The sequence below is a fragment of the Chlamydotis macqueenii genome, chromosome 5 (assembly GCF_036417535.1).
Source record: "Chlamydotis macqueenii isolate bChlMac1 chromosome 5, bChlMac1.mat, whole genome shotgun sequence".
Taxonomy (NCBI): Eukaryota; Metazoa; Chordata; class Aves; order Otidiformes; family Otididae; genus Chlamydotis; species Chlamydotis macqueenii.
In genome coordinates, this window is record NC_141560.1 from 58,755,125 (window position 1) to 58,768,648 (window position 13,524).

The 13,524-nt window shown below is 41.5% G+C and overlaps 1 protein-coding gene across 1 annotated transcript in view; it reads right to left on the bottom strand.

Annotated features, from left to right (window-relative positions):
- Window positions 1-4,885: 4,885 nt before the first annotated feature.
- Window positions 4,886-13,524, bottom strand: part of LOC147600599 (signal peptide, CUB and EGF-like domain-containing protein 2) — a 45,342-nt gene continuing 36,703 nt past the window's right edge. Inside the window, 6 exon segments of the mRNA XM_086748809.1 lie at window positions 4,886-5,038; window positions 5,726-5,805; window positions 6,886-7,038; window positions 7,620-7,817; window positions 8,706-8,867; window positions 12,578-12,745. Of these exon segments, the coding sequence (XP_086604935.1) occupies window positions 4,886-5,038; window positions 5,726-5,805; window positions 6,886-7,038; window positions 7,620-7,817; window positions 8,706-8,867; window positions 12,578-12,745 (914 nt within the window).

Sequence of the window (13,524 nt, forward strand, 5' to 3'; positions counted from 1 at the left end):
CTTCCTGCTTACCCACATCAGACATCTTCTGATTCCTTTGATTATTTATTTATTTATTTATTACTTATTTCTGTTATGTAAACATCCTAAGGCCCCAGTTAGAATTTCAGCTCCCGCCGTTCTAGGAGTTCACAAGACGGTTCATGTTGACATGCCCCGTTTTGGAGAGTATCTGAGCGCTCATGTGTGCATCAGTACAATCTAGAAGGTGGCATGATTCACAATATCAGGAAGAATATTTGAATAACACAGTTTTCTGCTGTGCTTAGCCTGTTAGTCATCACACTCTTCCATGACCTTCCTTTATGTCATTTACTTTGCTGTCTTTTCCAGCTTCCAACAATGACAACTTTCTACATCTAACAGTTGAATTATACAGTTGTATCTTCCAAAACTGCACCAAATCATCCTGGATGACTAGATTCAGTTTAATACAAATCAGTCCTTGTCACTGGGATCACAGGAAGCTAAGGGTCAAACAATCAACTGAATTAAGGAGAAGATATTGGGATTCTTTTTATAAATTTGACAGATTGACTACAACTCATAATCTCAATGTAATATCACAGAAACAAATATAGAAAAACAGTATTAGAAATTATTATAGATCAACTCATTTATAATTTCCTATGACCTAATTTTATTTTTTAATTCTAAGAAATGAAGTCAGTAGATTCTATGAAAAGTTCTGATGAAACTGTGGTGTAATCTTAAAAATATTCTGGAAACTTGTGTCTGAACACAGGCTTTCACCATGTTGTTTGGAGGCGTTCTTTTTTACTGGGTTTTTTTTTAAGTTTAAACAGAAGAGTGTTGGGGTTTTGTTTATTTTTTAAAGAAAAAAAAATCAGATTAATTTGCAAAGTAATAAAATACTTTAAGTTACTTTAAGTAGTTTATTCTGTCTTCATACAGCTGGTTACAATAGGCCAGTTGACTCCAGCTCATCATATAGAAGACATTTTTAGCATAATTATTAGAAATAATACCAGGATAATTCTGGTATTATACTAATCAGAAACATGTGCACCACTAAGTATATGAAGAATTGTATATTTATGGGTATAGATAATTTCATTACATGAAACAGAATGCTATGTTAAGCAGATGTTCTCAGGGTAAAGCCTATCTGATGTGCGATAACTTGCTACACAACGATTAATTTTGTCACAAAACAATTATTTAGCACAGCAAAGACAACTAAAAATATTACCCAAGGTATTCATGCAACTAAAAGTTCACTGGTTTATTTCTCTTATTAAGAGTTACAGTCTGAAACATCTTACATTAATTTACAATAATGAGAAAGATCCTTATGCTTATCTCATGTAGGTGACATTAAGTCATTCAGTTAATGCTAATTATTATTTCAAAATTAAATCCTGTTTTATAAGGTTAAACATTGTTTGAATCATTTGTTGCTAAAAAAATAACATCAGTCTACAACCACACAGAAAGTAGAAATTAAAATTTTTACAGCACCACTACCATCGCTATGAAGATACAACGCCAAGTGTTACAACATTCTGCAACAGTTATCACTTCTCCCAGTATTTAAGATGGCAAAAATTCCCTCTTCTCTATTGTGCACACAGGATCTACAGTAAAAGGGGAAATTTTGATTCATAACATTAGATCAAGGGTAACAGAAGTGCTTCTGTGTCATTTACTTTTTTATGTAGAAAATAAACAGGGCTGTGGAGCAAAAAGGATTCTTCTTCAAGAAAAGGTAGGTTTTTCTCCTTAGCCTCAGACCGTATGCCACACTGATAAAGTCCTCTCCTTCCACAGATAGCAATGAAAATGGCCTGTGCACACAGGGGCAACAGAGAAGTAAATTTGAGATCCACCATACAGACTGAAGGCAAGATGCTGGTCTCAGAGCAACTGTGCAGAGCTAGAACAGTGTGCCTACAAGATGAGGTGCAGAGCAATGAACCCAGAGATTGTCAGTAACTCATGCACAGAGCAAGAAAGCCCAGGGTCACCAGTTAAAAATACATGGATGTTTCACAGCTTTTGTTTTCCTGAACACTTGTTGAAACCAATCACTCTGATTTGTGTGCCACTCAGTAACATGAAATAGAAATGTTCAGATCTGTAGCCTTCTTGGGAGGGAGTACAGCAAGAACCGGCTTGCTTCCCTTAGTGAAGAGCACACAGACCACAGCAAAGCCACTGTGTTGGGCTTTCCCTAGAAGCTGGGACACCATGGTCCTCTCCTCCCAGCACCCTACCACCAGGCCTCTAACTCACCCATGCACTCAGAGCAGAACTGCAGCATCTGACCCATTCTAAAGTGCTCCATTGCCACAGAGGTGGTTGGTGGGTCATTGCAACTCACTGACACACTGCATCTGGCATGGGAAGCCATGAACAGTAGAGAGGTGGGGGCTGTGCAGCCAGAGGGAAACTATCTTGAAATACCTTCCTGGGACCTCACCACAACAGTATATTTCACCACAGACATAGCAAGCCTTTTTCACCACCCTTCCTCTTGTTCTGGCATCCCTTAGCCATTTGTCTCACTGACCACACTGCCTCATACCTTCTTCCAGATACCTTCTTCCCTGTCCTCCTGCCCCACAAAGGGAGCCGGGACCCTGTTCACGACGCCAGCCAGGAACACACAAGGACCTGGGTTCCTTCCCCTCTGTTCTGCTAATTCACCCCCGCCTTCATCCTCCCCTGTAAGCCTGTTTGCTGCCCTTTGCTGCAGGTCTGGCAGCCCCGTTCCTGGAATGGGGAATGCTCACCAGTCTGCCACAGAAAACCACTAGCAGCTCTTGAGCTGGAGCAGGAGGCCCCATGCAGCCAGCTAGGACATAGTTCTCCCTCTTGGCAGCAACACAAGCCATTTCCCTCCTCCGCCCAGACCATGGTAATTCTTTCAGGGCAGTAGTAAGAGGAACACAGCACCACATCACCCCATCCTGAGAGGCTCTGCTTCCCAGCTATGGCCTAAGGCCACTGCCTCTTCCTGTCACAGCATGACCAAGATGTGTCCTTATGACATGACAGGCTGCACTACCTCATATACCACAAAACATGGCATGACAGTTCAGCAAGGCTGCACTTGGTAGTATTCATTTGCTCTTAACAGTGTAGGGAAGGGATTCAGACACTGGCTCTTGATGAGGGTTGCATCTGTCACACTCTGGACGTGGTATTATTCACATACAAGAGTTAAATACCACATACCAATGCAATGAAATCCAGGGAGACTGACTCCACACCCAAGGAAAGGGAGCATTTGTCCTGGCTACACTGCAAAATCTCAGTACCTTTCCTGAGGGGGCACACAGAGGACGTTTGGCACCCGCTGCACCACTGCCAGTGACCGAAAGACAGGGGTCTTAAGTCCATCTCCAAATGAGTGGGATTGTGGCCACCTCCCTTCAAGACAGAAGGCCCAGAAGGTACATTACACTGAGGAAATGCTTTGCATGGCCAGAGGACAGTGACAGAATCATAGAATTGTTACGGTTGGAAGGGACCGTTAAAGGTCATCTAGTCCAATCTCCCTGCAAAGAGCAGGGACATCTCTAACCCAATCAGGTTGCTCAGAGCCCTGTCCACCCTGGCCTTTAATGTTTCCAGAGATGGGGCATCTATCACCTCTCTGGGCAAGGTGATGTAACGTGACGGTGGACAGAATAGCATGGACACAACATTTTGATCAACATAGTTCTCCCTACAGGCCCTTTCAGAATAGCCTTCTCACATAAGAAACACAATCTGAGGAAAAGGACAGAGTTTGGGAATCTCTAACAGTGTTTTGCCATAGATGCCTTTTGCGGCCAGTCTGGTTGAGGAATATCTTTGTACATCTACTTCTCTCCAGCAAGACAGGGAAAGTAGCCCTTCTTTGCTCAATGGGGTCATTGCAAGGTGGTCAGATGAGATGGAGAATATAAGGATTAAGGCTCATATAAGAACTTTATACACGTTTAAACAGTGATGTACAAGAGCATAATTTATGCAAAGCCTGCATTTAAAATGGGGCTTGTGTGTTCAACTGCAGGTGCTCAGAGGACAGAATTTTATACTACTTGGAAGAGCCAATGACTCATGCTGTCCGAGGCCTATGTACAGGGAAAGCACTAGGATTCAGCACAGAATCTGTTCTGTTGTAACTTCTGCAAACAGCCCAAAATGGAAGTGTCCAGCGGGTCAGGGTCTGTTTTCCATTAGTTTGGCACCCTGGTTTTATTCTGGTATCACTTAATTTAAACCAGCATGAACACACTGTAATCCAGACCCAGAGCATTCAAGCTAATATTCAATCCTTTGCTTATTCCTCCACATGCCTCATACAACATATAGTTTGGAGAAAAATTACACATTACACCTTTTGCAATTCTTGCACTCACTGCTTTGGACTAAAACTATTTCAATCTTAGCTCTGAATTTTCTTCACAGCAATAGTTAAGAGACACATAAATCTTGCTCTCACTTTCAGCGATACCAAATATGAACCCAGCTTTGTTGTGGTAACATACATTAATGGCAGCCCAGAGTTCATCCCAAACCATACTACTTAGCCTATCTCTCCTCACTACATTTTAGATTTACTGATGAAGCAATAGGGCAGAGCTCTACAAACTTCTGCTTGGCACCATTCAGTTACAGAAATTACGCGCATTCTCTAATTCAGAGACCCATGAAGTATTTTTAGTACTCAAAAGGTATTATCTGGAAAGGAATCAGAATTCTGTTCACCAAAATATTTATATGAGCTGAAAAAGCCAAACTCTGCCAAAACGGAGCTGGCAAGCTTCCCTAGAGTTTCTCTGTCAGTGTATAAAACACAGAAAGCAGCCCCACGTACCACAACTCCTCTGTGCGTGCCCAGGGCTGGTTAGTTTTTTACGTACAGTGCCAACTATTTGTATGGCCTCAAAAATCTGGAAACTTTAGAGCGCAGCAGCCGAATAAAGGATCTTGGGAACATCTCTCTTGACTCTTGGGCTGTGTACTTGAAGTAGTTCTGTGGATGTGCCAACACATCAAACAATGCTTTTATCAGTTTCTTGTCCTAGAAAAAGGAAAGTTTAATGATTGATTAACTCATAAAAGATTATGGGCATTTTACTTTTCAAGTACTGATGTTTCAGGGGCTCTGAAACTAGTGGAGCAAGGCTGACATTCAGGGAAGTCACTGGAGTTTCACATTTTTCACTAGCGGCACCAGGATTTCTCCCCTCCTCATACTTCCAAGAACAGCAAATTAAAAACACAAAACAAAATACAAACCAAACAAACACTGTATCTGATATCCAGGAAAAGAAAGGTTCACTTGGGATGACATCCACTCAAGTTGCCCATGAAACTGTCCCCTAACCAAGATCAGATAAGTGAAATCCACAAAGAGAATTTTTTTGCCCAGGGAGGAAAAGCCCTTGCTAATCTACAGGCTACAAGTAGCAGCACCAATTGCTTCTCCAAAAGATTAAATCCCATGTCCCTCAGTTTGCTCCACTTATTCCTTCCCACATAGTCTATGTGAGGCTCACAGGGCTATCTTCACCATAGATTTCTGCGGGGCAAAGGGTCTCATATCCATTGCTCTGCAAATCAGGATGTGCAGATTTATCCCACTTCCCTGAAGTAGTATGTGTCTACTGCACCAAGGAAGAGATCTCATGAAGAGCAGGAGGCAACCTTACTGGCACAAAAGTATCATTTGCAATCAAGATCAACATGTTTAGCAGAAGGACCATACCTTAAGTATTTCTTGATGATTTTTAGATGCATAAAGTCTACCATCCCGAACAATGTCTTCTATTAGTTCTTGGTAATCCTCTGTGGAGAATGCACAAGAGAGTAATTTGCAGATTCACTTCACTTACACACTCAGTAACTCCCCTGGTTAGACGTGTAAGCCCTACCCTCAACATAACCAGTAGTACTTGGCTCTCATATTAGCAGTCTGAAAATATTCCAAATGCTCTTTCGTAAAGGAACTACAAATACCGTTTACTATGAAAACAGTGTACTCTGCTGAGCTGCTCAACATCAATCTGTCAAAAGCAAAGAAAATCACAGTGCACCTAGGATTGCAGTGCTTACTGTAACCAAGTAGCCTGCTTCAAATCAGCTGCACTGCAGAAACTTATATGTAAATCTCCACAACCTGACTTCTTTCTAAAGTAAGAAGGAAAAAAAAAAAAAAAAAAGAGGTAAGAGGAAGCTTTCCTAAAATGCAAACTCCTTGGTCAATCAAAACTTGAAATACTTCAAAAGGGAAAGGTCTCCTCTGAAAAATTAATTATCCACTGTTGATTAAACTCTGCAGACCACAGCAAGGATGACTCCTTCACAATTAATCCAGTGTGAACAGAAACATGCCATATTGTTTTCACATCACTTATGCTGAAGTGCAAATCCTCAGTTCCAGTTTCACTCCTGGTGACTCTGACAAGGATAGGGTGAAACTTTTGCTCCTATAGCTTCTTTTCAATATAAATGTTTTGCTATCTGGTACTAGATTACAGATGGTAGCAGCAACATGATAAATCAGAGGCACTTGGCCTCTGCCTAGTTCCTAACTGGAGGCACTCTGCTGCCACCTGAAGCCACTCAGAACTATGAAGGCACAAAAATGCATAAAACCCAGATTCTGGCACTGGACTCTGCATTTTGCAGGTCAGAGCCCAAAATCCCAGCTTTTTGTTTAGGTCAGTGGAAGACTGGAAATACAGTAGCACTTAAACTGCAGTGCAACGCAGAATTCCTTAAACTAGCTTTAAATGAAAACAGCTACTGGAAGTAGTCTCATAGTTACTCTGCTGCTTAGCCAGGTCAAGGAGCCCACAAGGAGTGAGTTCTGCACTGCTGCAGCTGCATTAGTCCATGTAGGCTCAGCTGCTTACATCCACTTACCATCATATGTTACATAAGGAACTTGGAATCCTTTGGCACTGTTCCCTTCATTTGACTTGAACTGGATCCACAACTTCTTAGACCTGGAAGTGAAAGCTATAGGGCGCTCGTAGGTTTGGCAGGTTTCGTATGTCGTCACTGAGCTGGAAGAAGCTTTCAAAGAAAACACACAATAAGCAGTTATCTGACAATGCTTCATACTAATGAACAATAATAAAATAGGCTACAGGACCATGACAAGAAATGTCTGCTAGTGTTAAGAAAACTCCTCAAAATGTGGCAGGCCATCAGTGGATGGTAGGCCATCGAGTGACTTCTTGGTCAACTAATATTTTCCCTTTTCCTAAAAAACAGTGTACTGTTTGAAGGACATGCCTATATTAGAAACTGAAGCTGTTCAATCACACATCAGGCACCTGTAGGGACCAGCAAGCATCTCCTCTTTCCTAACCAAGGCTAGAATTGCTTAGCATAATTCATGACTAGTTAGCTTGAACCATCTACTCCTTCTTAGCAGAATTTCTGTCAGAGTTCACTGACACCCTTGCTTCACCTGAAACTACTGAGCAGCATTACCAAATAGGATTTCTCAATTTGTTACTTAAGGAGATTTCTACTCTTAAGCAGAGGCCAGTCAGGCTACATTTAGTTTATGTAAACAGCAACGTATGCAAGAAATCTGTGTTGCACACTGAGATAGATACCATATGCCTCAGCAGATACTTCAGACTTACAGCTTTTTCGCATCACTAGGTAGTCTCCACATTCATCTTCTATTGGTAGAAATATTTCTGGAACCACAATCAGAATACGGCGTTTTGGCGGTGGGTTAATATTCCAAATGCACTCAGTGTTTGCAGGATAGTCCCCAGGATAGTTTGGTGATTCAATATACCCAGTGTAATCTCCCAGTTCACCTCCACACTGCCTATCTGAAAAAGTAATACAGGATGTAAGACCAGGCAAAGTGAAGTCATACTATCGCTCTCTAAAGTCACTATTAGAAACAGTACATGGGTGACAGACACACAAACTTCTGTTTGCATCTGCTGCAGGAAGAGTTCTCTGTCAGCTTCACTTCACACTGCTGCCTGAAACATGCAGTTCCCAGAAACGTATTTCCATGTATGTATGTGTATATATGACTGTGTGCATATAACTGTCTCCAGAGGTTCTTCTGAGGAGCCACCTCTCTGCCCTCTATTTTCCCTCTTTAATTCACCCTCAGCTTCCCAAGCTATAGCTACCGTAATCTAAAGCAGTGGCTTTCTTTGTAATTGCCTCTTTCAAAGGTTGTTATTAAGAAGAAATGTTCACTAGAGCTATTAAGTTTTGTGAGCCAACTTCCATCCCTTTTAATAGAAGGAAAACAAATCAGAATGCTCAGAAAAGTGAATACAGCTCTAAGCAATGTGATCTAGTTGAAGATGTCCCTGCTTCTTGCGGGGGCGTTGAACTAGATGACCTTTAAAGGTCCCTTCCAACCCTAACTATTATACGATTCTATGATTCTATGAATATAAACTCTGTCTCCTATATCACGGGATAAAAAATTTAATAGCAAGACCCAGCATGATCCAGCACCAATTGACAAGACATAATCATAACTTACCTTAAGAAGAATGATGGAACCAGTCTACAGAAGTGGTCTCTTGTGGACCTCAGTATGTCATGTGGCATAAGATGCAGACAGGCAGCAAAGAGGAGCAACAGCACTGCCTTCTCGCCAAGCTCCCTGGAGCAAAGCTAAATTTTGCCTTTAAGGCCACTCTAAATATTAATGATCCTGTCTTTTTATTTGTAAATCTTGCTATACTTACTTTTGCACTGTGTTATATTTGTTGACCCATCAAAATCAGTAGTAGTGTTTCCAGGGCATGAAATGCAGTAATTTTGTCCAAACTCAGGCTGGTATGTCCCAACTGTGCAGCGAACACAACGATGAATTGTGGTATTATAAAAATGGCCAGATGAACACTGAACTGGAGAGTAATTAAATATGCAGCATGTTTTAAAAAGTGGCAGTAGCACATCAGAATATGATTTTATGCATTTTTATAGAGCCTAGTATAGTTTCAATAACTGAAATGCCATATTCATAAACTATGAGAGGAATAAAGTAGAGGTAATTGAACATATTTTAATTTATCAAGTCACTTTATGCAAGTTCAAAAGTCCCAAAGGCAACACACTATAGAGCAGTTCAGTGTAGAAGCAATAATAAAAGATATGGAGGAGTATAACCACCATGATTTTGTAAGCAGGACACCAAGTAGAACAGTGTGTTACCAAATGGTCTAGCTGCTGACCTTTGACTTGGAAGATGAACTGTATGTGGAAACAGTAACTAAATCTTTCTTTCTTGTCAGCTTATGCCAAGCAGCATATGCACTGCTGCTGCATCCAATATACCCCTATGATCAGCTCACCCCAAGCAGATGTGAAAGACTTTGGCTCTCTACAAGTGGCACATTGTATCAATATTAGTAACTAAACTGGTATATTGCCTTCTCTCATGATCACACACTGTCGTCTTGCAACAACAGGCCATGACTGGGGTATAGCGACCTCCACTAGATCTGCTGCTACTTTGTTTCATCATGTCATGCAAATCATCATATTAGCTAGAAACATAAACTACAGCCCTCAGTGCTTGCTGAGACTACCTCCTGCATCACCAAAGCGAGACCTCATTCTTACATATCAACTCTTTTATAAACATAACAGATTTCATGGAAGTTCTAGACATGAGATAGAAAGACACAGGAGAAAAATATTTTCTAGCAGACTTGCAACTTTTTTCTAGTTTCCTGCATGCGGACAGGAAGATTTTCCTCTCTCATTGCTATCTGAGAATACAGGACCCCAAACACCTTTGCTTACATCTCTAGTATACTACTTTTCATTTGATTTTGCTTAGCTATTCTGCATCTATATCCATCATCATCTGTACTGAAACCTGACAGAAAGTAGTTAAGAGTATCAGCCATATATTATCTTTGCTCTTAACTCCATCACCATGTTGCTTCTTTTTCCTTGCCCTTTTTCTTTGTAGGACTAAAAAAAAACATAAAATAATATCCTTTCCTATTCCTTTTACCTCATTTGGCAAGTTTACCTCTCAGCTCAACATCAAAATAATTTAGTACCTTGCCTTTCAACTGTAGTTTTCTGTGCTGCACAGTTCCTTTTCTTCTATTCCTTTTAAGCTCTGCTTACTCCAAAATAACTCTAGTTTTGTTGAGCTTTGTAAGCTAGCTCAACCTGGAGTCCTTCCCTACACGCTCCACTCCCCAGTCCAAATCCAGATACAAGTTCCAAATCGTTCTTGCATCTGTGATTCCATGTCTCATGTGGCCTTTTCCACACGCAAATCCCTGAGCTTTTCATTCCAGTTAATACAAAAAACTCCTTTAATCTTCACTCTAATTTGAAAACCGAACCTTACTTACAGACCTGTTTTTGTTTATGTTAAATAAAACTGAAATCAGTTACTTTTATCTTGATCCAAGGTTTTTAACGTAGTTTTTTTTAGTGCTTTAACTTTGCAAAATGAAGTATGAAACAACAGTATTTGTGGATTCAGTGATTCTTCACTGAAGAAATCTATTAGCTATCACATTATCACCAGTAATATTATTTTTTCAGCCATACTGCAAAATTCATCTATTATGTTGCTGTTCTGGTTTTATTTAGTGAGGGGGGGGCTACGGTAGTAGCTTCTGTAAGAAGCTGCTAGAAGTTTTTTCCCCTTTGTTCAGTGGACTCAGCCGGGCCTAGGGTGGACCCGCTGCTGGCCAGGGCTGAGCTAATTGGTAGCAGAATGTTCCCTGATAACATCTCTGTGATAATGTGTTTAAGAAGGGCAAAAACAGAAAAAAAAAAATAAGAGGAGATGTGAAGACACTGAGCAGGGGCAGAAAGGGGGAGGCACGAGCCTTGTGGGCCTTGCAGGCCTCACCCTCTGGCTTCCCGCCGGGCGGCCGTCTGGGCCCGACTTGGCCCAGCCCGGCTGCAGAGAGCTGAGAGGAGATGAGATGTGAAGAGAACCTGAGAGGCGTCTGCCTCTCTTTTGTGAAGAATTTCTTGAAGGGTTGCAGACGTCAAGGTCAGAGAAGAAGGAGGGGGAGGAGTAATGCAGCTCCTGGCCAGAATTCCCCTGCAGCCTGTGGTGATGACCATGGTGAAGCAGGTTGTCTCCCTGCAGCCCATGGAGGTCCACGGAGGAGCAGAGATTCACCTGCAGCCCAAGGAGGACCCCACAATGGGGCAGGCGGATGCCTGAAGGAGGCCCGTAGAGGGCCCACTGGGGCAGCCGTTCCGGAGGGACTGCACCTCGTGGAAGAGATGACCCACGCCGGAGCAGTTTCACGAAGGACTGTGGCCCGTGGGTGGGACACCACGATGGAGCAGGGGAGGAATGTGAGGAGCTCTTCCCCCGACCATGAAGCAGCAGCGTAAAATGACCTGTGATGAACTGACCGTAACCTCAATTCCCTCTTCCCCGCTGTGCTGCTCGGGGAAGAGGGAGGGGTGGGGGAAGGTTATTTTGTTCTCTGTCTCATTATCCTGCTTGGTTTTTTTAGAAATAAATGAATAGCTTTCCCCAAGTGGAGTCTGTTTTGCCGGCAACAGTAACTTTAAGGATTTCTCCCTGTCCTTATCTCAAACCTCAACCCTTTTTTCTTATATTATCTCTCCCTATTCTCTTGGAGGGTGGGAGGAGTGAGAGAGAGACTGCGTAGTCTGGTCCCAGTCAGGGCTGAACTATGACAGTTGCAATTCTCAACAGTAAACATACCTTAACTGACACCAGAGATCTCCCTTAATCTAAACCACTACCAACTGGACCTTATTTCTATCCCTTATTTCTATTCTACAACAGTAGATTTTCTGTTAACACATTTCACTTTTTCTTCAGGTGATTCCGATATAAATAATGTTCTTCTATATTATGATAAGACATTGACCAAGCCATTACACTGATTAGCATTTCATCTCTCTCTATGGACACATACTTTTGTCAGCATTTTCAAAGACAACTTCGTAGCTGTCTTTCAGCTTTTTGTATTTTAAATAACTAAGATGCTGACAAAATTTCTTCATTTTTAAAGATACGATCCCCACCTGATTTTCACTCCTGTGAGAAAAACCTTGGGAGCTGATTGCATGTCAGCTACACTGTGATCAAATTTAGAGGACTGCCTGAGGTACTGCAGGGTTAAGCTGAATGCTAGCTTTTTAGGTATATCACAAGCCATTAAAGCCAGTTTCTCATTATGAAATTAAGAAACTATTTTCTTACTTATGCTGCAGGACTGCAATGCCCTCCTTCATGTTTTCATGTTGCTATTGTGCTCAACCGCAAAGCATCAATAAGGCATACTGGTCTTGATCTTTTTTCTAGAGACATTTTTCCTCCCTGCTGTTCCTTTATATGACTCTTCACAGATCAACTTCACTGAGCAACTTCCATTATCTCCTAACCTCTCTCAAGTCTTGTATAAAAATCAGTTACAAAAAAAATTGAGACTTTATTAAGTTTCCTTGCAGCCACGCCAGGCCAGCCAACTACGAAACCCCTGAAAGAAGAGATCCTTGAATGACCCTTCTTTGCACACCCCACTTGTAGCAGCAGCAGTTACTTTTGCCTCAGAGCAACGCAATTCATCAAAATAAATCTTGACCTTACCTTTGGTCTCACAGTCCTGAAACAAGGATGCACTGCTATGTCTTGTTGTTAGACCTCCTCTGCAGGGAAAGCAAAATACTCTCCCAGATTCAGGCTGGTATGTTCCGAGGGGACATGGGAGACAGGGTTTGAAGCCGTCAGGAGAATATTCACCTGGTGAGCACTGATCTAGAAGAGGAAAAACACAGCTGCTTCAAGCTGAACATTGTAGGTGAATGTATGTTAATGACCTGAAACCCCATGGTGAAACTGCTGTCCTCTTTACTTGGGAAGTGGGAGCCTGGATTTCAGAACTGAATGTTAACAACAAATAGAACTTCACACATGCAACGTACCCTGTAAAACTGAAGCAGACACCGATTATCTCTGGTGCTGGTGAGCTCTTTTGTGAACTAGAATGGATTTCACATTTTGTTGCAAGGCTACACTGGACAGTTCAGTACTCTCTGTTAATCTGTACAGTACAATTATGTAGTGGTTATCTACGCTTTCTAGCTAAAGAACTCTTGGACTCCTCTCAAATGAAATAATTTAGTACTGAACCTAAGATGCCAAAAATATGCTTCCAGATTTCTAGAAGTATTTTAATCTTAATATTATTGAATATTCATACTTCATAACTGTGTTACTGAACTGTGTGAAAACCACAAGCGCATAACTACATAACTTCAGTTTTACTGAACTGTGTGAAAACCACAAGCGCAACAAGCAATTGTGCAAATTCACTAAACTAAACATTATGCGTGCCTCAGACTTTCAAAGTAGAAATATTCTTGCCATTTCTCTGATACTGGATCTTGGATAATTATTATTTGTGCACCAGATTGCTGTATTCTGTATGGTGCAGAGATAGCACTAACTCAATCCGACTGATTTTACTTAAACACACAGCTCAATATTCTCTAACAAGCACAGCAATATCTATGGATATCTTTGAAAAATTCTGG